This window comes from Crocuta crocuta, unplaced genomic scaffold (genome assembly GCF_008692635.1).
Source record: "Crocuta crocuta isolate KB4526 unplaced genomic scaffold, BGI_CrCroc_1.0 scaffold90, whole genome shotgun sequence".
Lineage (NCBI taxonomy): Eukaryota > Metazoa > Chordata > Mammalia > Carnivora > Hyaenidae > Crocuta > Crocuta crocuta.
In genome coordinates, this window is record NW_027527449.1 from 5,366,978 (window position 1) to 5,393,591 (window position 26,614).

The window sequence follows — 26,614 nt, forward strand, 5'->3', positions numbered from 1 at the left end:
TATAAAGTTGTGGAGTTTGTTCTGCCAGTCTGCAGGGCAGTTGCTGGGGTATTTAGGAAGATTTATTGATTGTCTAGTTGTGTTCATGGGATGAGGCAGACCTGTGATCCTCCTATTCCACCACTATCTTCCAACCCACTGTTTAAGATCAGTTTTTATATTAATATATTTGATCTGAGACCAGTCCAAAATTAACATTATAGAGTGTAGCCTAGCCCAGGACTCTGAACTTGAATATGAAAAGGCTGCCTGACTTTCTCTTTCTGATGGAGTTCTTGTAGAGCATTTTCCCTAACTGCATCTTTCCTTCTTGACTTCCATACTATTTGTGGTTTGCTATAAACACAAATCAGGTAATTTCTTAAGGAGAAGAACTAATTTATTATGGTTAAGAAGCTGTGCTGTATAGTCAGAAACCCTGGCTCTGAATTCCGTATCTACTGGGGATTGACTCTGGGCAAGTTAGTTAGCTTTATTGTACTCCAGTTGTAAAATTGGAATAGTTGTATGTATCCTATAGGATGGCAACCAGTAAATAATGCATAGTAGGGTAAGTACACCACTTGCTATATGAGCCCTCAATGAATGTTCTTACATTGCTTATTAGGGAGGTATGTTTAGTGATGATATAGATGTAAGAAAAATCCAATTGTAATCTCTCCTTTTAGGATAAAACATCATTCCCAAGATCCTAATTCTACATATTCTCATTAGTTTGCTGGAGATATTCTCATGAGTATTTTGTGGGTATTTTGTAAGTAGAGAATCCTATGTCACTCTTGGTAACATGTTGGGTGCTTTGGAACACATTTATTTCTCTAAGGCCCTAAGGTACTTTCTAGTGCTTGGTGGAAATGTTTCCTGGAGAAAAATTAACTAGCTGGGTAAGAGGGAATCACACAAAACACAAAACTAAGTTTTTAAAATTGCATCATGAAACCAGATCTAGTTTAGAGACCATTGACGGGTAACCCTCCTCCCAGAATTACCAGAGGTCTTAGCACAGAAAAAAAGCTGACTCCACAAATAAGAGCACAGTGTCTGTTGTATGGAAGCCCTTAGTAAATGTTAAGTATTGTTACATTATCTATAGTTTTTGATTTTTTTATAATTTTTTTAAATGTTTATTTTTGAGAGAGAGACAGAGTGTGAGCTGGGGAGGGGCAGAGAGAAGAGGGAGACACAGAATCCAAAGAGGGTCCAGGCTTTGAGCTACCAGCCCAGAGCTGGATGTGGGGCTCAAACCCATAAATGGTGAGATCATGACCTGAGCTGAAGTTGGACACTTAACTGACTGAGCCACCCAGGCGCCCCATATCATCTATAATTTTTTTAAAAAGATTATTTTAGTAGTGGTGTCAACTTTGACCTACCCACCCTTCTCTTTACACTTCCACACAAAAATCTTAGAATTACTGAAATTAATCTCAAATTAATTGAGATTGAGTTAATCTCAAATGAATATATTTGACTTTGAAGTGTACTATCTACACATCCTGTCCACCCAGAACCATTCCATTAGTGTAGTTATTACACAGTGAAATTCTCTTCTTCAAGAGAAGGAAAAAAAAAAATGGATAGAGAACTTGGTTAATCCATTAGTCAAGGTAAGAGGTATGTAACATATTTAACTATCTTTTGGATATATTTGCTGTCAGTTATTTGTATATATTTGCACTTTTGGAACTGAACATAGAATATTCATAAAACATAATAAAGTCTAAAGATGGCTAATATTTTAGAAGATGTTTTGGACGTGGTTTTGCAAATACGTGAATTTGTATTTAATTTGGAATTCATTTCAATCCAAGGACAATTATACTAGGGAGACTTTCTTAGAATTCATTGAATACCCTTTCTCCCTATGCTATAAATTGATAGCTCTCGGAGTGATCTGTTTATTCCTAGTCAGAGTTGATATGGGCTCCTCCAAACCTCTGTGGACCGTGTACAGTTAGAATGTGTATGTCACAGTGCTTTACTGGTAGAGTTTCCATAAAGATACATGCTGTGATCTTCCAAAGTTAGCAAATGAAATATTAATTGTCTGAGATATTTATGGACCCTAATTGTTAGTGGTCTGTAGCATGGGATGGCTGTCTCCTTTAATTAGTTACCAGAAGTTGTTAGAAAAATGCCTGCACCTTTCCCTTCACAAAACCTACTGAGGGCTTTCTGCTGGCAGAAGAGTTGAATCTGTGTTGATCATATGCACTTGAGTTTAGAAAGATCTTACTGGTCACATTTCCAGAAAGTTTCCAACCGCCACAATATAAATGTTAAGAATCTTAAAAGATAAGTTTTTCTTTTAACAGCATTTGAGTTACACTTACATGTCTTTTTTTTTAATTAACTAAGAACTAAGGATATGGGACTTCAATTCCTTCTAAATTAATTTGAGGCATTTCTCCTAAAATTGAATTATGCGTTATGAAGGTGATGGATCTGCTTTCTCCTACTGTGGCAGCCTGTGCTCAAGAGTTTGCCCACTGTATCTTCAGATTAGTTTTTTTCTTTTTCTGGAAGCATGCAAAATAGTAAACAAAAGAGTCATTTTGATATACTCATACAGTGCAATATTATGAACCAATTAAAATGATGCTTCCAAAGATATTTTAAATGACTGTGATACTATAAATGAAAGAACAAGATATAAAATAATTTTCATCACAATTATAGGATGGAAGGGAAAAATATCAGGTGATTAGACTCCAGCTTCCTGGTCTTTTTTATATTTCTCTTCAAGTTTTCTATTATGGGCATCTATTACTTTTAGCAATATATCCCATAGTGCAAGGATTTTTGTCTGTTTGATTTCTTAGGAACGTGCCTGATAGAGAGTAGATGCCAAATAAATCTCTTGCTGAATGAGTGGATGATTAATTGAAAATTGGCACTTACTGAATATGTGCATTTTGAATATTTAATAACTTTTTCCCTTTAAAATTTAGGAAGCTGAGAGAATTACTGTATTGATTTGACTACAACTTTAAAAATGAGACTTCTTTCTCTGAATGTACACACTAATCCATTAAGGATTAAAGGAAACTGATACTTAAAATTTGATTTTTAAGTTTTTAACTTTAAAAACAATTTTTTTCTTAAATTTCCTTAATAGATTCTTCAATTTGAAGATATTTTGGCCAATACTTTCTACCGAGAGCACTTTCGAATGTACATGGAACGGATGGACAGGAGAGCTCTGATTAGCTTTTGGGAGTCTGTGGAATATTTAAAGAGTGCTAACAAGGTAGTATCTACAGGTTCAAAGGAATTTTAATCACTAGCTGGTGAAAACTTGCATGTTAGGCAGTGTATCTGTGCTTCTAAGCGAATCTCTAAGATAAATATACATTAAATGATTATTTAAAACCAAATATAATTATGTTCCAACTCATAATGGTAAATAAAGTTAGATTTTATTTTTACAAAAAGATGCTTCTGAATTGAATTTACTTTCAGGCAGGTTTAAAAAAATTTTTTTAACACATTATAAAAAGGCTTATATATTCACATTGCAAGTAGAATGAAATGATCTTGTCACGTACACTTCAATCTCTTAACCTTGTTATTTTATTATCATGTGCATATTTTACACTACTATTTCTCTTTTATTTTATTTAAATTATGACTGAATGAAGAAACGCAAAGGAAGATTTTTGTTCTCTTACAATGAAAAGCCCCAATAAGCATTGTATTTTGCACTTGGCAAGTCCTCAATACATTTAAGAGTTAAAGAATATGAAATATGTATGTTTAAATGTGTCTGTAAATATACATGACAATATGTATACTATACATAATACATATATTTTGAGAGGTTTATTAAAATAAGCACAAAGCACTGGGTACATTACTCTTTGCACTTCATATGAGTGTTGCTATAACTCAGTATTATTAAAATACATCATAAATCACATACTACATTGGTTACGGAATTAGATTTGGTCTCAAAGTGTTTTTAAATCTTAGAAATGCCTTTCCTTGTTATTTTGTAAGTCACAAATTACCTCATTTTACCCAATACTGCATTTGCCCACTTTATCATATATTTATCAGACTTGATTCCAAATGACTTTTGGCTGCTCTCAAAGGAATATTGCAAAGAGCAATCTAAGGAATTTTCCTAAACTACTGGAAACAATGTAAAAGATTTTGGTGAAATACAAGGATATAGCTTCATTAAATAGCTCTATTTTGACCTAGCAACACTGATTTGGGTGTAAAAGTTCTGAGACATTTGTTAAATTCACAATATTTATTGAGTTGTTTGTCTTCATTTTTTAATCCTGTTGAAGACTTTGTATAACATTCCTAGAATTAATGAGGTGTTTTCAGAGGAAATATAAATGTTATGTTAACCAGAACAGATGTTTGCATTTCCGCAGCAGACTGGCTGTGACCTAAGTATAATGTTTAAGCCTAAGCTGTCTAATATAAGCTTGATTATAATGCAATAAATCATTCTGAAGAATATTTTTCTTGTTTTCTTAAATTACATAATAATGACTTATGGAGTGAGAAATGGCATTTCCAATTACTTATATTAGATTTATATTTAAAGCAAATTGAATTTAGCTGATAATTGAGCTATGGAATTTAGATTTACAAGAAGGAATCCATTTCAAGAAGAGAACTATTTGCATTTTTCCCCTTCCTGCATTTAATTAATAGAAATTACATTTGTTAACTATTCAGTATAAAGTATTCGTTTTCAGGAGCCACTTGTCTTTTCAGCCTCTTATCCCTTTACTCTGAATGTGCACACAAAAGCAGAGACCCACACTGATACCAGTAGCAGTGTCTGTTCTCAATATCTTCCTCCAGCTTTAAGAAGGAGGAATTCAGACTAAAATTATTTTTGTCAGAGATGGTATTTCTTACCTTTCTTGTTCTTCATCTTCCTGTCTTTTCAGAATGAAATCCCACAATTAGTTGGTGAAATTTACCAGAATTTCTTTGTGGAAAGCAAAGAAATATCTGTGGAAAAATCACTCTACAAAGAAATCCAGCAGTGTCTTGTAGGAAATAAAGGTATTGAAGTGTTCTGTAAAATCCAGGGCGATGTTTATGAGACCCTAAAGGATAGGTATTACCCTTCATTTATTGTCAGTGACCTGTACGAGAAATTGATGATAAAAGAGGAAGAAAAACATGGCTCTCACTTGATTTCCAGCAAGGATGAAATGGTGAGTCATATTTAATTTTTTCCTTCCTTCTCAGTGGTTAAGCTTCAAATACGATCAGGCAGGTGCATGCTGTTGAAGCAAATTTGGTGCACTTTTTCATCTTTTAATATGCAGGACTTTAAGTAGAACTTATGTACCTCTTCCCTTGTTCTTCTGAACTACTGACGACCACTTCCTCGTGTTGCAGCCTCCCAGCCCTCTCTCTACCTGACACACACCCCGAGTGTGACTCCTGAAAAGCCAGGGCAGAGAGTCCATAGGGTAGTGTCGGCCAGGTGAGAGAATCAGTAGAACTTAGTCCAGTCCTAGAATAGACAAAGGATGGGGAAGTGAGGAGTGGAAGAGAATGTGAGAGCAATTACAAGAAGTATTTTGGAGTTTAAATCAGATGTAAGTAAGAAACCCTGAAAGAAACCTTGATTGGCCACAGCTTAGGTCTAATTTTTGTAAGTGTGCTCTCATTTTGGAGGGCCTCAGTTGCCATCTTTCCTTTGCCACTAAGGATTTATAGGGTTTTAAGATTTGTGAAGGTACAAAGAAAAACAAAATGTTTATTTACAGTTGCCCTACGTAGAAAGCTTACAGTTTTTAATTTTGAATTTTTTCTACCCAGTTATATCTCAAGTTCTGAAGAATCAGGTGCTTACTCTTGATGCTTTTAGAAGTTGGTGTCTCTAGGGGCACCTGGGTGGCTCAGTTGGCTAAGCATCTGACTTCAGCTCAGGTCACAATATCACACTTCATGCATTTGAGCCCCGCGTTGGGCTCTGTGCTGACAGCTAGCTCAAAGCCTAGAGCCTGTCTTTGGATTCTGTGTCTCTCTCTTTCTCTGACCCTCCCCTGCTCATTGTGTCTCTATCTCTCTCTCTCTCAAAAATTAAAAAAAAATAAAAAATTAAAAGAAAGAAGTTGGTGTCTCTGAACTGTTGTTAAATTCACTCATACAGACTTTTTAAAGATTTGTTATTTAGTTCTTTACACTTTCTGTGTATACCACCACCAAACTGGTCCAAAAGTCATTACTCATTGCATTTTATTTTTAAGAGAAGTCAGTTTGTTTTATTTTTTATATATTTTTCGGTAAGTTTGTTTGAACTGTGTTATCTTTCTACCTCAAACTTAAAATGGTTAGTAAGTAAATGCTGTAAAAGTGGTTATTCAAATTAATTAAAAACCTCCATACCCAACAGGTAAATTGAATAAAGTCTTGAACTGACAGTTGATATGAAAGGTAATAGTAAACAAACATGAAAAATTGCCCAACTTCATTCACTTAGGACTCAAAGAAGGACAGTACGCATCACTGACCTGTTGAATGCTTCTGCTCTTTGTAGCAATAATCCCACTTCTAGAAATTTACCCTAAGGAGATAACTTAAGGGTAGAAGATGTAATGTACGGTGGAGTTTGTTTTAGTACGACTGGGATAGCAAACCAGGAGAGTCAAGCCAGAGCAGGAGCAGCAGGAGGAATATGCCTCGGTGTACTATCAATTACAGGGTAATATATAGCCTTAAAAATTCTAATTTTGAAGAGTAATTAATACCCTCAAATAGCATCATAAATTATATGGAAAAGACAGAATACCTGTCTGTATGCATATAAAGTGTAGAATTATGTCAGGATATTTGCGCTCCCAGACAAGGATTCGAAAGACCATACAAAACTAAAAAGAGCTCGGTTCTCTAGGATTATTAATACTTTGATTTTTGTTTGAAAAAAATGTTTTATCTTACTGTTAATTTCAATTAATAAAAATTAGAAGAAAAAATTCTGGAAGAATGTTAAGGAGTATAAACAAAGCAAAAGATTGTTCTCAGGAATTCTTTCCATTGCCCCACATGCTGTTGCTGCTCACAGATCTGTTTTATATGCTGTGTGCTGCTAATCTATCCAGATTTTTCAGAGTTATGCACTTCTTGATGAATCTGAAGTCACTTTGAAATCCTAACCATTTAATCATACCATGATTTACCCGTTGATTTGTGAAATACATTTTCAAGAGAGGGACTGAACAAATTGTATACTGAAAATACTTTTACTAGTGGAAATTTGGAAATTTTATTTATCTTTTACTTTTTAAAAAATATTTCTTTTCGGGAGAACATAAGGAGGGGAGGAGCAGAGAGAAAGACAGGGCATCTCAAGTGGGCTCCGAGCTGACAGGCTGACAGCAGCAAGCCTGATGTAGGGCTCGAACCCATGAACCATGAGATTATGACCTGAGCCGAAGTCAGATGCTCAATAAACCGAGCCACCCAGTTTGTTGGAAATTTTATTTTAAAGGGACTTGGTCTGAGTTTTCTAGAACATTCTTAGGAGCCCCAAAAGAAGCCATATGCATCTCCATGTCTTTGTCCAAGATGAGGCACAGAACATTCTGGTTGAATTGGCAGATAATTCAGTTGCCTTCCCTTGTTCCCATGCAGATTCCCTTGGTTATACCATTTGGGAAATAATGGTGTGGAACCCATCCCCCACTCCACCCTGTTTTTCAGGTTATTAAATGTTTCTTCGTTCATTGCAACCCTAAGCACCAGTTACTTTGGTTCCGAATAACTTTCATTTGTCACTTTGCTGAGGAAAAGCAGACTGCTTCTGAACTTTCTACCACAAAGTGTTAGTGGAATCTAATACTTTGGCACAGTGTATTGTAATGATTTAGAAGCTATATGCTACGTACTAATTGTTGAACAGTCCATCATTATAAGACAGTGTGGTTCATGTGACTTTTCCCACCAGGACCTGGGAGGTGAGGCTGGTGAGGAAGCTGTAGATGAAGGCACCAGTCGGATTAATGAACAAACCAGTTTTGCTGTAAACAAACTACGAGAACTAAATGAGAAACTTGAATATAAAAGGCAAGCTCTAAATTCTATTCAAAATGCACCAAAACCTGACAAGAAGGTAACTCTTTCACTTTCAAGGTTGTCTTTGAAAGTTTCCATTTTTCTGATTTGATAAGTAGTAGTTTTCAGTTTCTGTTGCAAAGCATCACTGTTTCTTTAAAAAAAAATTATATCTGTACATTCTATTGTTTTTTTTTTGTTTGTTTGTTTTGCATCAAGTGTAGAATTAGAAAAGCACTTGTTTTTTAATCTTCCAGTGGTTTGGGGTTCTCTTCAGGCGTCCGCCATGAGCAGCTGTGTGCTCTCCTGCCTGGCTTGCCTACAGGGCCTTTGCCGAAGAGGGCAGAGCGTTCCCTTGTGCCAGACCCATTTCTGGAAGTATATTAACTTTTCAGGGACAATCATTTTAATTTTATTTTTCTTTCAAATGCTGTGAGTCACTGTTGAGAGAGCCTCACAGAATGGCACATTAAATAAATTGTTTTGCTAAAAGCCAACAGAATTGGAAAGTTTAAAAATGTAAACAGCATCCCCCTAACTGGCATTTCTCAAACACAAGCAGTGGTGTGGCTTTTTGCTTTTTCAAAAAGGAAAAGAGTCCTTGTAAGCTTGCATGTTCAAGAGAGTTTTAAGGCAAAGCTTCTGTCCTCAAACTACAGGTTTTCTCATGAAAGAGGCCCACGGGGATGGTGAGCATAGCATTTTTTTTTGGTATAAGATTACTTATTTTTCTTTAAAGTGTAACAAAATATACAACATAAATTTACCATTTTAATAATTTTAAGTGTAGATTTCAGCATCAGTATGTTCACATTCTTATGTACCCATCACTACCATCCATCTGAAATTGTTTCGTCTGGCAAGATTGAAACTTTGTGCCCCTTAAATAATACTTTCCATTCTTCCATCCCAAACCCCCTGGAAACTACCTTTTTACTTTCTACCTCGTATGAATTTAACTACTCTTAAATATTTCATGAGTAGAGTCATACGGTATTCATACTTTTGTGACTGGCTTCTTTCACTTAGCATAGGGTCTAAAGGTTCATTCATAGTATATACTCTGAGAATTTCCTTCCTTTTTAAGGCTGAACAGTTTTCCATTGCATGTACATACAGCATTTTGTCTATCCATTCACCCATCAATGGACATTGGCTTTGCTTCTACCTTTTTTTTGTGAATGATGTTGCCATGAACACAGCTGTACAAATACCTTTTCGAGATCTTGTTTCCCATTCTTTTAAGTATGTACTCAGGAGTGAAGTTGCTGGGTCATATGGTAATTCTGTTTTGAATTCTTAGAGGAATCTCCATACTGTTTTCCATAATGGCAGCCCCATTTTCTACCTTCTCACCAACAGTGCATAGGGTTTCCAGTTTCTCTACATCTCTACTAATAATTGTTGTTTTTCATTTCTTTTTATAGTAACTATCCTAATGGGTGCAAGGTGGTATCTCATGCAAGGTGGTATCTCATTGTGGTTTTGATTTGTATTTCACAAATGATTAGTTAGGCCCATTTGCATGTTTGGCCATTTATTTACTTTTTTTGGAGAAATGTCTATTCAAGTTCTTTGCCCAGTTTTGAATCAGACTGGTTTCTGTTTTTAAGTTTTAAGAGTTCTCTATATATTCTGGTTGTTAGTACCCTATCAGACATGTGATTTGTAAATATTTTCTCCAGTCTTGTTGGTTGCCTTTTTGCTGCATCAATAGTATTCTTTGCACAAAAGTTTTAAATTTTTATGAAGTCCTGTTTTCTTTTGCTGCCTGTGTCTTTGGTGTCATAGCCAAGAAGTTATTGCCAGTCCAGTGAGTGAAGCTTTCCCTCTATTTTCTTTTAAGAATTTATAGCTTTAGCTCTGAAGTTTAGGTCTTCGATGCGTTTTGAGTTAACTGTTGTTTATGGTGTTAGGTAAGGGTCCAACTTCATTGTTTCGCTTATGGGTATCTGGTTTTCTCTGCATTGTTTGTTGAAGATACTGTCCTTTTTTCAGTAAATGATGTTGGCACCCTTGTCAAAAGTCATTTGACTATATATGCAAAGGTTTATTTCTTGTTTATCTATTCCATTCCATTGGTCCATTATATGTCTGTCTTTATGCCAGTACCATACTGTTTTGATTAGTGTAGCTTTGTAGTAAGTATTGAAATCAGGAAGTGTGAGACCTCCAACTTTGCTCTTTTTCAAGATTGTTTTGGCTATTCAGTCTGCCTTGAAAGTCCATATGAATTTTATGATGGATTTTTCTGTTTTTGCAAAAAAAAATCATTGGAATTGTGATAAGGATTGCGTTGAATCTATAGATTGCTTTGGGTAATATTGACATTTTAGCAATGTTTAGTCTTTTAATCCATGAACATTGAATGTCATTTCATTTATTTATGTCTTTTATTTCTTTCATCGGTGTTGTGTAGTTTTCATTGTAGATATCTTCCTTTCACTTCCTGTTTAAGTTAATTCCTAAGTATCTTATTTTTATGCCATGGTAAATGGAATTGTTTTCTTAATTTCCTTTTTGGATTGTCCATTGTTAGTATATAGAAATGCGGCTGGTTTTTGTTTGTTGATTTTGTATCCTGCTACTTCGCTGAATTGTATAGCATTTTAAGTACTTTTGTAACTCTCAGGATGTTTTCCCTTTTGCAGATTGTTTCCAAGTTGAAGGAGGAAATAATTCTAATAGAGAAAGAACGCACGGACCTACAGCTGCACATGGCAAGAACAGATTGGTGGTGTGAGAACCTTGGAATGTGGAAAGCCTCCATCACCAGTGGAGAGGTAGGTCTGACAGCTTTTCCTCCCAGTGTATTTTAACAGTATGATTTCAGGGCACCTGGGTGGTTCGGTCAGTTGAGCGTCTTGACTTTGACTCAGGTCATGATCTTGCAGTTTGTGAATTAGAGCCCTGCATGAGGCTTGCTGCTCAGAGAGCAGAGCCTGCTTCAGACCTTCTGCCCCTCCCCCAATTGCGCTCTCACTCTCAAAAATAAAGAAGACCATTAAAAAAATTTTAAAAATAAAAGTATGATTTTATAAGACAAGATTTTGTCCTGGAGAATTAAGGTTGAGGATAGACAAGTTATGTTTGCTCCTATAGACCGCATTTGTCCCCCTTCCTTCCCCACTGTTTTCACTCTGTCTTACCCTTGACTGTGAGCTGTACGATGGCTGCCTGGCATAGATCTGATCTCTCTCTACTTTAGGTTGTCCTTGGAATGCAAGTACCTTTCAGATAGGGACAGGTAATGCCCCTGAATTGCCATTTTATTTTGCCGTTGAGGGTCGAAATAAAATGGAAGCCACTCTTTGAAATTTGGTGGTGAAAGATTAAAAATTTAAGTGTTTCTGATTATTCCATTCTGGTGAGTTCAATTAAATCTCAGTTGCTTTAAGATCTTTAATAATGAACTTTTTTCCTTTGAATTAGAAAATATTTTGCTATACTTTGAGGGATATGGGTAACAATTTCCAAAATATGCTATATCCCTTTTGTCTGTAAAAAGAATTAATCTTCAAGGAGTGATACACATAGGCATTTCAACTGTAGACAACTTCTTCATTCCCACCTGCCCTAATATCAGTCATGTTGAAATCTGGAGATGAAGGTCAGGTCCACACAAATAACAAGATCGTGAGGAACATAGTGTTAATGTTTTGCTCCACCATTATCTCAAAGGCTTGTGAAAATACCTATCTCCTTAGATTGAAGAGGGCCTGTTTGTACAGTTTATCTTTGTTCTTCTCCGTCTTTCCCGTCAGCCCCATGGCTTCACACACTTACTGTGGTGTGGGGAGGGCTTAACATTCACCGTCTTAAGTTCACCTCTAGATTAGTTAGCAGACAATGTGTGTTCTCTGAGAGCAGCTCTGAAAGCACGCCCACAACAGGAGTGCTTCGCCAGGTGCTACACCGAGTCTTTGGTACTTGTTAGCACTCCCATTATGGCACAGCTGCAGGTGCCTGCCGCGGCACCGTGGTCACCTAAAAGGTAATGGCGATGGACACTGAGAGGTCACCTGAGCGCCAGAGTTCGCAAGGCGGCCCCACGTGGGAACGTGTGGAAGATGTGTCTACATCACGCCAGATTCTCCTGAGTTTTGATCCTGGCTGACTCCTGTCTAGCTGTGTGATCCTAGGACAGTGCAGGGACCTGTGTGTCCTTGCCTCCTGCATCCTCACAGTGGGGTAACGGTCCTGCCTCACAGGGCTCAGTGGGTACTCCGTGTGTCTTGTGTCTTTTTCCTTTCCCTTTCTTACTAACTCTTTGTCTCTAATTCAGTTTATGATACTAACTCAAGCTTAAATCCAGTGTACTTTCTTCTTGTTTCTTCTCTTATCTATTTATGTTAAGTATAATAATGGCCTATTGCTGAATTATGATATCATATGTATATGTATGTGTGTTAATGAATTATCTAAATTGGAAGGTAGAGGAAATTATGTCTTTCAATGTAAAGTTTAATGAACATTGAAATCATGGTTTGTTGAATCCAGAAATTAAACTGGAGAAGACTTTCTCCTTTTCTGAGACAGGTTTTAGCATATCTTACACCTGTTTGCCTGGTGTTAATTTGTTTTTTCAAAGGAACACACTCAGGATGTTAAGTCTGCTATATTAGTTTTCTTTTGATGTGTAACAAATTGCCATACGTATCATGGCTTAAAACGGTGCCCATTGATTAGCTCACAGTTCTGCAGGTTGAAAGTCCAGCCCTGTACGACGGTGTCCTCCATTCATTACATCACAAGGCTGAAGTCAACATATTGGCCAGACTGAGTTCTTGTCTGGAGGCTCTGGGGAAAAATCCACTTCCAAGCTCATTCAGATTGTTGGCAGGATTCAGTTCCATGTGGTTGTGGACCTGAGGTCTCCTCTCTCGCTGTCAGTGGAAGCCTGTGCCGCAACCTTTCCACCTGCCCATCTGCATCTTCATGCGAGCACCACATGCTGAGTCCTTTTTGGACTTCCTGTCTTTCTGACTTGCTGTCCTCCTGCCAGTCCAAGGAGTGTCTCTGCTCTTTTTTTTTTTTTTTTAAATGTTTTGTTTTTGAGAGAGAGATAGCGATAGTGTGAGCAGGGAGGGTCAAAGAGAGACAGAGTCACAAAATTTGAAGACAGGCTCCAGGCTCTGAGCTAGCTGTCAGCACAGAGCCTGAGGCAGGGCTCAAACCCACGAAGCGTGAGATCATGACCTGAGCCGAAGTTGAATGCTTACCTGACTGAGCCACCCAGGTGCCCCAGAGTGTCTCTGGAAGGAAGCTAATCTCCCTTCTTTAAGGTCAGCTGTCAAATATAACATAACCTAATCGCAAGAATGGACGCCGTCATATTCACAGTACCAGGGATGATGCCGGGCATAGACTCCAGGGGGTGGGAAATCTTGGGGTAGGTATTCAGAAACCTTGCCTACCGCATCTGCTAACCATGCTTTTTGTTGTTATGTTTGATTTTTCCAAGGTTACAGAAGAGAACGGTGAGCAAATGCCCTGTTACTTTGTCATGGTAAGCTTACAAGAAGTTGGAGGAGTTGAAACTAAGAACTGGACTGTCCCTAGAAGGCTCAGTGAATTTCAGAATTTACACCGGAAACTTAGTGAGGTATGAAAACTCATGAATACAAGGTTTAGAATTACAAGCAAGAAGATATTTAGGAGCTTATTTCAATTTTTACATATAAGGAAACTGATTATTAACCTTTCTCTCTTGCTGTGGATACTAGCAAAGTGGCCTTTTTGGCCTGACATTTGGAAATTAACTCATAGAGCAAACGGTTTAGAGTAAATCCTTCAGGATAAAGAACTGTCGGATCTCCACTAAGCCCCATAGAACCCCAGAGCTGAAAGAGAGCTAGGGGTCATCTAGGGCCACTGGTTTTGAGGCTGCCAGCTGTGACCCATTAGTGGGAAGTAAAATCAGTTATTGATTGCAGCAATAGACAGAGTATGGAATATATTATATTTCAGCACAGAAAGTAAGGGAATCACAAAGTATTGTGGTTGAAAATACAGACTCAGGAACGAGACTGCTTGAGTTTGGAGTGTAGCTGTACGATTTAGTAGCTATATGACCTGGCACTTGTCACTCTGTCTCTTTGTCCCTCCTCTTCCTCATCAGTAAAATACAAATATTGATAGCGTCTACCTCTCCTGTCTCACAGATTTGTGAGAATTAAGGGAATACATTTATAAAAAGCATTTAGAAGAGAGTGTTTCACATAATAAACATCATGTTGACTGTGGTAGTAGTAGTAATGAGTACTGTTTCTTAGAACTTCTCAGTTTTATGTGAATTATATATGCAGATATACATATGTATGTGCGGGTTGCAGAAAGAGAAATCAAGAAACTGATCCTATTCACAATTGCACAAAAAACCATAAAATACCTAGGANTTTTTTAAAAAAGGAAAAAAAAATATGTGTGGGTTGCAATGTAGCATGTATTTCCTGCTGTGAGTTTCAGTTAAAAACATTAGAAAGCTTCTAATCTAGGTCCTTCTTTTAATTTAACATGAGAGGAACTGACCCGAGAGTTCTGTCAGTTTATTATAGGTCATGTACATAGTGGACAAACCAGGATTGGAATCCAGGTCATCTTACTTTCCATTCCGTATTCTTCCATCTTTCTCAGGACTTGCATCTCTTCTCCTGCTGGAGGTGCCTGCCCTCTTCTCCAGCAACTGAAAAGCTCTTCAGTCACTTCTACTTCTGTTTCTGTTTATTGTTCTCTGACTCAGAATGAACTGACTATTGGTAAAATCCTGTGGTCCCCTATCAGACTCCTCTTCTGCAAATGAAATATGTCTCTTTCCTTTAACCTCTTCTCCTAAGGGGATTTTTAAAACCCTTTTAATCACTATCTTATGAATACTGTAACTTCTTCAAGTGCTTTTATTTTTTTTTCAAATTTTCAAGTTTTATTTTCTATATGTCAACTTTCAGACTTTAATCTGATAAAGTCTGACCCCAATCAGACTGTTGATTATTTCCATTCATAATTAGTTTAACCAGAGAAAAAAAATTTAATTTTGAATCTGTACCACCAAAAATAAATATTCACTTAATGTGGTCTTATCTGTTTTATGATATAAAAAGGTTTTTTCCTCCTTAAATAAAGATTCTAAGATAAATTCAAGTTTTCTTTGACAAATGGAAAAAAAAAACCACCACACCTTCTAAAATAGCGAGCTTACGTAACAATGGGGATTACTAGGCATCCCCATTGATGTAAGAGAAAATATTTCTAATGAAAACGAACTTTAAAACAATATCTTAAACTTTATGAAAATTTTTAATAAGGCCCTTGCTTCATTTACCTATTCCATAAATCCCAGAAGAGAAATTGGATACTTTGTAATGAAACTTAGAAAAATGTCTTTTTCCACAAAGCAAACTTAGAAATGTTTCCCTTTGACTTCTTCTTCCAATCCTCCTTCACTGTGCCAAGGAGCTATTGAGTTCTTCCAGAGTTGTGGTTAGGCGGGTGGGTTCCAAGCTGATGTGGCTTTCTAGGTAGGGAGTTCCTGCATAGGGTTTTCCGGTCACTGGATCTGTGACTTGTCCACCTTTGGCTTTGTTTGTGGGACAGCTAGTGCTTTGAGAAGCATGATACTAAAGCGGTGCGCTGCTGGAGAGCATCATGAGCGCAAGCAAAGTACGTGTTTTGCTTATTCATACTTTAATCAATAGGGATCCCAGCCAAGCCTGGTCATGCTCAACTTGGCTGGTTTTAGCATTGCCGTTCCAGTCAGCTTCCCCGCGATCCGTCTGGCATGGACGGATGAACGAACCACTGACATTATATGGCTTTGGTTACCTCCCAACTCTACTTGCTCTGCACGTGTCCTCTGTAACCTCCTCACATGCTTTTAAACGGTTGGTGGCCACAACCAAGTGTCCGAGTATAGTACTTCTCCAGTGGACTCTGGTCACCCTGGCAGTGTGGAAAGCAAACTGCCGATCTCAGTAGAAGATTCAATCTTTGCCAAAATTGTTGAGTATAATTGACACTGCAGAAAATTGTGTTGTTTGCCCTATGACAAACCATTGTGAAACCAAAGTTTAGTATCAGTCGCTGGGAAAAACAGAAGGAAGGAGAAAAAGGAATTGAGAGGAGGTTTTGAACTAAAACATGTGGAAAATATTCTTACTAAATCAAAAACAAGTAGACCGAAGCCTTAGAGGAAATAAACCTTATAAAATTCCATGTCTATGGTTTTGTCTCATTGTCTCTTTTTCTGTAACCTGTAGCTGATCGATGGGTTCTTTTCTTGCCCTTAGAAATTAGTATCATGTGAGTGTTCGTGTTTTTGAATGTGAACCCTTCCTGTTGACAGTTGTGACAGGAAGCACCTTTTCAGGTCCCCAGTGAATTGCAGTCTTCCCCTCTGATTCTCAGTGCCTGTTTCGTTTCTCTACAACCGTACCCTGAATTGGACCCCTGATTTATACATATCCTTGGGCACATGCCATGGTACTGCCGGTCCTTCAGTGGGCTGCGCTGGAAGGGCTAGTTTTTCCTCTTCTAGCACCCGAAACACTTATGTGTGCTTGATGAGTGACTTGTCCCATGACTTCTCTTGCTCCGGCCAGGCCAGTGGGTGCTACTGTGACCATTGTGTGCACCAAGGGTGACAGCAGCACTAACGGCTGTGGCAGGCAGACTCCGTGCTCACTGACTTTTCCATGCCAGCTGGTTTCATTAAGCACATTCACACGGCCCCGGTGCCTTCATGAAGGCCAGTGCTTGGAAATGGGGACAGAGTGTCAGAGACCCGCTCCGATCTGTCCAGGGAGACCTCAAAGGATGGACAGCATCAGTGCGAAGGAAGGGACACAGCTCAAGTGAACCAGTCAGGACAGTTTATTGATTCTTCAACAAGCTTATATATGCTTTCTACTTCCTATATGTTTGCGCCAAGCTTTTGTTTCTATTCTCAGAATGTTTTTCAGGGAATTCATCCATGAGGAAACTTTCTGCTTATTTTCTTGCATTTCTGCTCTTTTACTTTTTAGAGTTAATCTTTAATCTTAATATTTCTATGCCTTACAAGCTAGAGGGTTAATTCTGTTTTCTATATTGCTAGTTTCATTTGTTATAGCTGAGACAGGTAGAGCCTATTCTTTAGAGAAATTGAAGCGTGACTACTTTCTTAGTATCTACCCTTTCTGTAAACTTTTACAAGGACATGTTTTCTTTAGAGTGCCTTTAATGATCAACTAACTGCTAAGTCACAGGGAAAGGCCCAGTAAGAAAAATAAGCTGAAACGTAAGCTGATTGACTAGCAGAAGAGATAGCAGTAGCTTCACTTTCAGAGAACTGCTGTGTGGTCTTCTCTTGTCGACCCCCTGGGCTGTGCCGTCAGGTAGGTGATGAAGTTCGGCTCCCGGCAGCAGAGTCTGGGGCATTTGGGAATTGGCATTAAGGACACAGACTCTGTGGTCAGACGGATCTGGGTTTTAATCCTGATGGTTAATTGTCTCATGTGGAAGGGGAATGAATAGTAATTGCCAACTCTTAGAGGTGGTGGTATACATGCCACGCTGCTAGCACAGTGTCTTCATCCACAAAGGGAAGTCTGTTGTTACTGTTTATCAATATGCGGCATTATTATTAATAGACTTGTTGCAGTTGGCCAGTGAAAGGCGGTAAGAAAGTTATAAGCCTGGTTACTCTCTTTCATATTCTTTTGTCATTGTTTCCTTGTATTCTTTTGTCAGCGTTGATAACTTGTCCACAGACAGAGATGTTGTGAACAAGGCACATCCTAACAGAAAAATCGTCTGTGAGCCAGGTGTGCCCGCCTAAAGCACTGTGCTGTTTCGCCCCAGTGTACAAACCTACCCGATCGGCCCCGCTTCGGGCCTGCCTGGCCTCAGGACTGCCCAGGCCTTTGTGGGCCTCGGGATGCACTACAGCCTTTTTTTCATCAAATGTCCTGTTCCTCCTCATTCCTTACAGCCTGATGAGAACAGGAGGATTTTCTGTTCTTAAATCTCAGAGGAGCGAGAACAGGAAGAAGATACTTGGTTTGTTCTAATTATAATTCTAAACTTCTTTTCCCCCTAAGATAAAAATATGACTGAGATGCTAACATTTTATGTTTTCCTCCACAGTGTTTCCCATCTTTAAAAAAAGTCCAGTTGCCTTCTCTTAGCAAGCTGCCTTTCAAATCTATAGATCACAAGTTTATGGAAAAGTCAAAGAATCAATTAAATAAGTTTTTACAGGTAAGCAACTGAAAAGTTTTGGGTCCGAGAGGAAAAATTAGTTATTTTGGGGTTAAATTGTCAACTATTCTAAGAGCTGGCTCATTAGCTTCCGGTGCACACAGGTCATGCCAGATCCTCAAAATACCTCCGGTTGGCTTGTTTGTTTGTAATGAAAGTCTACTATACGCACAAAATACACAAAATACAGAATATGTACGGTATAGAAATCATGTGTACAACACTCTCCTTTGTCACACACGCAGCACACGTGCACACAGTAGCACCCAGTCTGGGAAACAGCATACCGCCAGTGCCCCCAGCTTTCTTCCTGTCGTTGCCCCCACCCCCCACCTCATGCCCCAACCCAGGGCCGTCCCCATCCTGACCTCCAACATGGACAGACCTGTTTTTGCACTTTGTATAAACGGAATCATGCAGTATGGACTCCTTTGTGTCTGACTTCCTTCACTCGACGTGTTCAGGGGACTGCTCCCAGCGCTGTTCTCGTTGCAGATCATTTGTTTTCACTGTTGTGTAGATTTCTCACTGTGCGAACATACTAGAGTCATTCATTTGCATTGTTGACACGCATTTGGATGGTTTCCAGTTGAGGCCATTACGAAGAGCATTTTTATAAACTTCTGGTACTTGCCTGTTAGTGGATATATGTCATGTTATACCTACGGGTCTGGGTTTCTTAGGTTTTAGACTGTCACCCCAGTGTGTAAGGGTTCTGATTCCTCCCATCACCACTGCCACTGACTCTCTGCTGTGTTCCTTAAAAACGAAAAAAAAGCTAATTTATTTATTTTGAAAAACGTGCACGTGTGTGTGCATGTGAGTGGGGGAGGGACACAGAGAGAATCCCAGGCAGGCTCCACTCTCAGCGTGTAGCCTGACTCGGGGCTTGATCTCATGAGATCATCACGTGAGCCAATAGGGGCACTTAATTGATTGAGCCATCCAGGGGCCCCTCCTTTGTTCTTTTTAATCATCCTGGTGGGTGGGTGATAGTATCTTGTGGTTTTAATTTGCATTTCCCTGACAGCTAATGACTGAAGCACCAGCCTGTGTGTTATTGGCCATTTGGATAGTTTTTTCTGTGAAGGGTCTTGTCAAGTTGAGTCTGCTTTTCTCTCCTGTTGCTGATCTTTCCCCTACCACTTTGTGGGAGTTCTGCATGTGATTTGAGGGTCAATCTCTTGTCAGACCATTTATGTTGCAGAGATCTACTTTCTTTCTGTGAATGGCCTTTTCGCTCTCTTAATGACTTAATGAAGTTCTCAATTTTAATTTAGTTCACAGTATCAGTTTTTTCTCTTGTGGTTTTGCCTTTCTGCTTGTTAGGAAATCTTTGCCTACTCTGAGGACCTAAAGATATTCTCCTAATTTCCTCTCAATGCTTTATTATTTGCCTTCAGTCTGCTTTTAGAGAATAAGGCCAAAGATACACTACCCTTAGTAGTAACCACTATATATTTTTCCTTTGCTGGGCCCTCTATATATGCAGAGTATAGTTAAATTACTCAAACCATGGACCCCAAAGCTCTTTTTGGAGGCATTAAACTTTGCCTCATGAAACACTTTTTGCCTGTGTAGTGGTAGCTAGAAGTCCTGAGATTTTAAATAGTGGATGTTGCCAAATTCTTCGTAAAAGCTGTATTAAAATACAGTTGTTGAATCAGAAGTGTGGGTCATTGTTAACATAAGTTAATGTCAGGGGTGCCTGGGTGACTCCGTTGGTTAAGCATCTAACTTTGGCTCAGGTCATGATCTCATGGTTCATGAGTTCCAGCCCCACCATCAGGCTCTGTGCTGATAGCACATAGCCTGGAGCCTGCTTCAGATTCTGTGTCTCCCTCTCTCTCTCCCTGTCCCCTCCCCTCCCCGCTCGTGCTCTGTCTCTCTCTGTTTTTCAAAAATAAACATTGAAAAAAAATTTGTAAAAAAATAACGTCAGAGCTGCTTTGAAAGTGTTAGTCTTTTCCCCCCCATATATTCATATCTTTCTCCTTCCCTCTGTCTCTCTAAATATGTTTGTATGTATGTATTCTAAAGTTTTCCTAAGATACAAATTATTTTATTTCCCAAGGAGAAATTTTATTTTATAATATTTATTTTATAATATTATATAACATGTGTATATAATATATAAACCTCCCTTAGGAAATAAAATAACCTACACCTTAGAAAAATGTTCTGAGTTTAATTATGGCAGAACTGGGTTAGAGAATCATCAATGTTTAAATGCTCTTACATGAGAATTTAAAACTGAAATCCTACCATTTTGTTGCTGATTCAGAATGTCTGGGAAATAATTAACCCCACTGGATCATAGTGCCCAAGTGAATCATTCAGATGAGTTAAAATCTTGTTTGTGAAACACGTGTATTATTTAAAATCCCAAGATTTTTAAGCTTCAGGTGTGTAGCTTTTAAATCCCCCAGCTGACTCTTTCATTTCCTTCCAGCCTCTGGTGTCCCAGAGGGTCTCGGCTTGTTTGGCCTTTCCTGTTTTTGGCAGAGACTGCACTCTGTGCCTGCTGTTTCTGGGTGCAGGGAGTGTGGTGATGTGCCCTTATTAGATGGTGGGTGATGGAAATGGGTTAGTGAGCTCTGCTATTGTGCCAGGAGAGAAACCGCCCTCTGCCGCACTGTGTCCTGGTAGATCATGTGGGCATAGCCCAGAGCAAGAATAATCTGCAGCTAAACCAGATGAAACCGGTTCCAAGTGGCCTTTTGTCTGTAATCAAGCTGATTTCAAACCAGGAAGTAAAGATTTGGATTGTTTTCCGTTTCCTCAAAGACTACTTGAAAGCACTAACTATTGAATGTATTTTGCAAGGTTATACTGCAGACTCCAGTTTCAAAGTATTTATCCCACTATCTGCAAACAGGAAAAGATGTGAAATGCTTAGTCTTTTATTGAGTTCACAGGACCTTCCAGAAAAAGGGATTCCAGTGACCACCTGTTTATGTGAATGTTTGTTTATGACAGATGGTTCCCTACTGAAGCCTACCAACCATACAGATACTTAATAATCTAGCCAGCCATTCTTGGCCATGCTGTCACGTGTGTCCTTCATTCCTGCTTACCACCTTCCCCATTCCTTACATACATACTCTGCTTACCCCCTCTCCCCAGCCGTGCTCTGTCCTGCTTCTTGGTGTGCATGTGCTGTGCCCTTTCTTGCCTTTTCTTGGAATGCCTTACACCTTTCTCCATCACCCACTCACTGGATAGTCACCTTAGATCTTCATCAGAATAGGACAGCATGCTCTAAATATTTGCACAGAAGGAGTTGGGAATGGGATGCCATCCCCAAAGAGCTTAAAAACTGTTGTAAAACCCTAGGGGTGCCTGGCTGACTCAATTGTTAGAGCAGGTGACACTTGATCTTGATCTCAGGGTTGTGAGTTTGAGCCCCATGTGGGTGTGGAGCCTACTTAAAAAAAAGAGTTAAAAGAAATTAAAGCTTGCCCCACAGACATCTTTGAGAATTTCTGAATTTTCCTGTGTATTTGATTATTTTCCTTCATAATAGAATATAATACAGGCCACAGTCTTATTACCCTTAATGATTTCTTTATCTATACTGATTGCAGTAAGTTCAAGACTTAGTCATCATTTCTTTATCTTATAAACAGTGCTGGAGAGTATAGATCAGCTAAAGGAAATCAAATTAGGGGGAAAATATCTCACTCTTTCTAATCCATCCTTACATACAACTGAACATTTGAGGCTCTCCAAAATAAATAAAGGCTCCGGGGCCAGGGAAGGCAGTAGTGACACCCACTCCTCATCCCCCTTAATCTCATTGTCTCTGAGGCAGATCAGGCCTGTTTCCAGACAGAGGAAGCTAACAACCACTGGAGTGTTTGTGCCCTCGGACCCCGGTCCCCGGATGGCAGTATGGGGCGTTCTCAGAGGTGCCTGTTGTAGGGAAGGTCATGGAGTTTATCAGAATCAACCTTTGCCTGAACACGTGTCATGTGACCGTCAGGGACCAAATCCTCTGAGACTAGAACGTAACATCTTCTGCCACCACAGGCTCTGGTAGCAGAAGCACAGTGAGTGTTCCCAGTGTCCCTCTCCCCGAGTGGGACTGCATCATAAATGGGTCACTGTTTTCCATTGGTCTCTTTATTCCTAAACCCTGTATTGTGTTTCTTCAAGTATTCATTCATTCATTCATTCATTCATTCATTCATTTATTTGTGTATTTATTTACTTGTTTATTTTCAGTGTATTTATTTATTTTTGAAAGAGAGAGAAACCAGAAGTTTGGAAAGGGCAGAGAGAGAGAGAGAGGGAGAAAAAAAAGTAACATCTTTTTTTTTTTTTTTTTTTTTAAAGAGAGAGAGGGCAAGAGAGAATCCCAAGCAGGCTCCGTGCTGTCTGCACAGAGCCCATTGTGGGGCTCGAACTCACAAACCATGAGATCTTGACCTGAGTCGAAGTCAAGAGTCAGACACTTAACCATTTGAGGCACCCAGGGACAAGTACACTTCTTAATCCCCATCACCTGTTTCACCCATCTTCCTACCCGCCTTCCCTCTGGTAACCATTTTTTTGTTCTTTATAGTTGAGTCTGTTTCTTGCTTTGCCTCTATTTTTTCCCCTCATTTGCTTGTTTTTTAAATTCCACATATGAGTGAAATCATATTAAATCCTGTATCTTGGGAGCACCTGGCTGGCCCAGTTGGTGGAACCTGTGACTCTTGATCTCAGGGTTATGAGTTCAAGCCGCATGCTGGGTATAGAGATGGCTTAAAAATAAAATCTTTAAGAAAAAAAAAAACCTGTATCTTTTAATACTAGACATTTAGACATTCTTGTGGTCATATTGTTAATCTTCCTATCGGTAGCACTTGCTTGTACATAAACATAACTTATGTTCTTTCCTATCTCTGAAGGCCAGATAAGCACATAAAGAACTTGAGGGAGTTTCCAGTTTAAGGGCCAATAAAAACAGTTAGGTAATGATGTAAACAGGCACTGCTTGGAAGACAGCAGTGGAATAAAACTACTGCCCAGGAGGCAGTGGCGTGTGACCACTCACAGCGATTGTACAAAATCTGAACACAGCCACAATAGGGTGGTTCAGTGGTGTCCTTGCGCAGAGGACAGTATGTAAGTTGTTCGGACACAGGCAGGTGAAGGTGACGTTCAGAGGCGGTGGCCCTGGATCTGTCAGCTGTGTACAAAGCACGAGTTTTTTGTTGGCGTGGAAACCGAGTGGATTCTGTTGTCCATACAATATCCCCCCCCAGCAGGATGATTAGGTGCTTTCACCCTGGGGAGGGTTTACCTGGGGAGGGTTGCGATCACCAGAATTAACCTCAGATGTTGTTTCAGCGGGAGGGGGAAGTAGTCTGGGGTTCAGAATTGGGGAAGATAAACCCCCAGCACAGTCCTTTGTGCCTTGCTCACCTTTATTTGTGGTTTCCAGCACAGACATGGTCCTCCCTGGGAGTAACACACCCTCTTTACTCCACAGAATCTGCTTTCTGATGAAAGACTGTGTCAGAGCGAAGCACTTTATGCCTTTTTGAGCCCTTCTCCTGACTACCTCAAGGTTATTGATGTGCAGGGGAAAAAATCCACGTTTTCATTATCCTCATTTTTGGAAAGACTTCCTCGGGACTTCTTCTCACATCAAGAGGTGAGCTGCCAAAAGGCTATGCCATTTTTTAAAATGTTTGTTTATTTTGAGAGAGACAGAGACAGAGCAAGTGGAGGAGTGGGAGAGACAGAGAATCCCAAGCAGGCTCCACGCTCATTGGGGAGCCCCACACAAGGCTCTATCTCAGAAATCAAGAGTCGGATGTTCAACCAACGGAGCCATGCATGCACCCCAGTTGTGCCATTTTTGCAGACTTAGGCACATCTTTTTGAAGGCTTTCTTTAAATTTTTTTTATGTTTTATTTATTATTGAGATAGAGAAACAGAGCATGAGCAGGGGAGGGTTAGAGAGAGAGGAAGACACAGAATCCAAAGCAGGCTCCAGGCTCTGAGCTGTCACCATAGAGCCTGACGCAGGGCTCAAACCCATGAACCCATGGTGACCTGAGCCAAAGTTGGGTGCTTAACTGACTGAGCCACCCAGGCACCCCTGAAGGCTGTTTTAAGTACCAGATATTTGTTGAAAGCATGCTACTAGTGAGGGGGGAAAGAAGACACATCCATTTTCAGTTATGATGACTGTCATATTTTGGGGACACCTGCTTGTGCTCCCCTATAAGCCATTTGCAAGAGTTGTGGTACAGAAAAGAGTAATAACAAGATCGGTAGGCGAAATGTGGATGGCAAGTTGTATGGGAGCCCCAGTAAAAGTGGTGGATCAGCTGTCCCTGAAGATGGGGGTTGTCATTATGGGAAGGCCGGCTTGAGAGGAACAGTTAGTAGGTCATGGGACTAGAGAGGAGGGAGATAATTAATGGAAGATTAGGCAAAGAGTAGAAGTGGGGGCAAGGTCATGCCAGGCTGAGGAGGGCAGAATTTATTTTCAGGGAATGGAAGGTCATGGGATATTCTGAAGCCAGAGGAGTCTGGGAGTGACATTTATGGGTTAAAGAGAGGCTATAGATATTTGCAAATTTGTATTCTGGAGCTCAGGCTTCCCTGCAGAGCAAGCTCCTAGCTCATGTTTAGGACACTGAAGCCCTGTCTCTGGCTCTTCAGCAAATTGCTCAAGACCATTGCTAAGATTTGGCATCTCTTTATGGAGACATTCATTGCCTCCTTGGCGTTCATCACCAAATGCCACTGCCTCTTCACCAGGACTGGTTTAATGAGTTTGGACAGAAGGCACTGACAATGGGCAGGAGCGTGCTACTTGACTGCATTCTGAGCTGGGAGAGATCTCTACACATCGCAGAGCATATCCACACCGGTGCTCGGGTCTCTATAAACCTGCTCACCCCCATGCATCTCTCCCATCTCTGCCCTTCAGAGCTGTATATGTCATGTATGCCCATAATGGGTAGGCTTTCCTTCATGACCTCCCATTTATTCCTGAACCTCTTGGAGTTAACACTGAGGCTCAGTCACTCTGTGAGGTTATTCTCTAAGAGAGTGCCAGCAGCCCCTTCTCTGTTTTCACCTTCTTCCACCTCTTCTGCAGCATGTGACGTTGCTGTGGAGTTTTGGGAACTCCTCCTGCCTCTGTGACTTCTCGGTCCTTTCCCCTGCTCCTCCAGTCCCACACAGTGCTGTTATCAGCCCTCTGCATGGCGCCACAGCCTCGCCGTTGCCTCTGCAGACATCAGAACGGTGTCTAGTGTCCTTCCACCGCCCGTGTTTGTGCTTCTGTGACAGCACATCGCCCTGCATGTAGAAACAGCGCATGTATACTTGCCGGTCTCTCCAGACCATGCTGAGCCACCGCAAGTCTGGGTCCGCATCACACCTATCTGTGCTAGCCTGGTGCCTGGCGTATAATCAGTTTTGAACTGAAACTTGCTAATATACAGATCAGGAAATGAGACTGACTGAAGTACAGAATCAGCTTGAGTTAGAGCTTTAAAATAATAAATTACTGGGGCGCCTGGGTGGCTCAGTTGGTTAAGCATCCGACTTTGGCTCAGGTCATGATCTCACGGTTCGTGAATTCAAGCCCCGCATTGGGTTTTGTGCGTACAGCTCAGAGCTTGGGGCTTGATTTGGATTCTATGTCTCCCTCTCTCTCTGCCCCTCCCCTGCTTACCCTCTGTCTTTCTCTCTCAATAAAATGAACTTTACAAAAAAATGATGTTAGTTTGAAATACACATGTTTTTAAGAAGCAGTGAATTTTAAATAATTGCTTTTAAGTCAAAAAGCCTTACTTTTGAAACTCAAAATGGTTACAAAACTCTTTTGTTGTCTACTAATTCACTCCTTACTGATACAGTGATACAGGTTTTTCAAAATTATTTTGAACCTTGAATAAGCCTTTAACATCAAGCTTTTCACTGGGGTTCTGTATAGATTTCGCCCTGTGTTGAGAATGCAGAGATTTCTGTATGTAGGAAAGTCAAGAGTGTTCAAGGTTGATGTGTGAGCACATAGGTTGGAACTTACACTGAAAGAAAAGAGCAACTCCACCAACTTTGTGGGATAAGTGACTTCCTTTGACCTTTCTGCATCCCCAGGAGGAGACAGAAGAGGACAGTGACCTGTCAGATTATGGCGATGATGTGGATGGGAGGAAAGACGCCTTGGCTGAGCCTTGTTTCATGTTGATCGGGGAGATCTTTGAACTTCGAGGAAGTAAGCCTCTTTGTTATTATTTAGTGGTATTTGCTGGTTAAGTGGTTATATACCCACACCCACCCCCACTCTGGTGATATCCCTTTATTCCTGAGTCACGTGCACAC

The 26,614-nt window shown here is 39.8% G+C and overlaps 1 protein-coding gene and 1 pseudogene across 1 annotated transcript in view; one reads left to right on the forward strand and one right to left on the reverse strand.

Moving 5' to 3' along the window:
* The window catches only part of SNX25 (sorting nexin 25), a 96,622-nt gene that overhangs the window by 61,520 nt on the left and 8,488 nt on the right, over positions 1–26,614 (forward strand). The window contains exons 7-14 of the mRNA XM_077762270.1: positions 3,119–3,250; positions 4,917–5,189; positions 7,931–8,095; positions 10,689–10,820; positions 13,502–13,642; positions 18,160–18,273; positions 23,756–23,920; positions 26,390–26,507. Of these exons, the coding sequence (XP_077618396.1) occupies positions 3,119–3,250; positions 4,917–5,189; positions 7,931–8,095; positions 10,689–10,820; positions 13,502–13,642; positions 18,160–18,273; positions 23,756–23,920; positions 26,390–26,507 (1,240 nt within the window). The remainder of the gene's footprint in view (positions 1–3,118; positions 3,251–4,916; positions 5,190–7,930; positions 8,096–10,688; positions 10,821–13,501; positions 13,643–18,159; positions 18,274–23,755; positions 23,921–26,389; positions 26,508–26,614) is intronic.
* On the reverse strand, positions 15,477–15,841 carry LOC144230282 (small ribosomal subunit protein uS17m pseudogene; annotated as a pseudogene).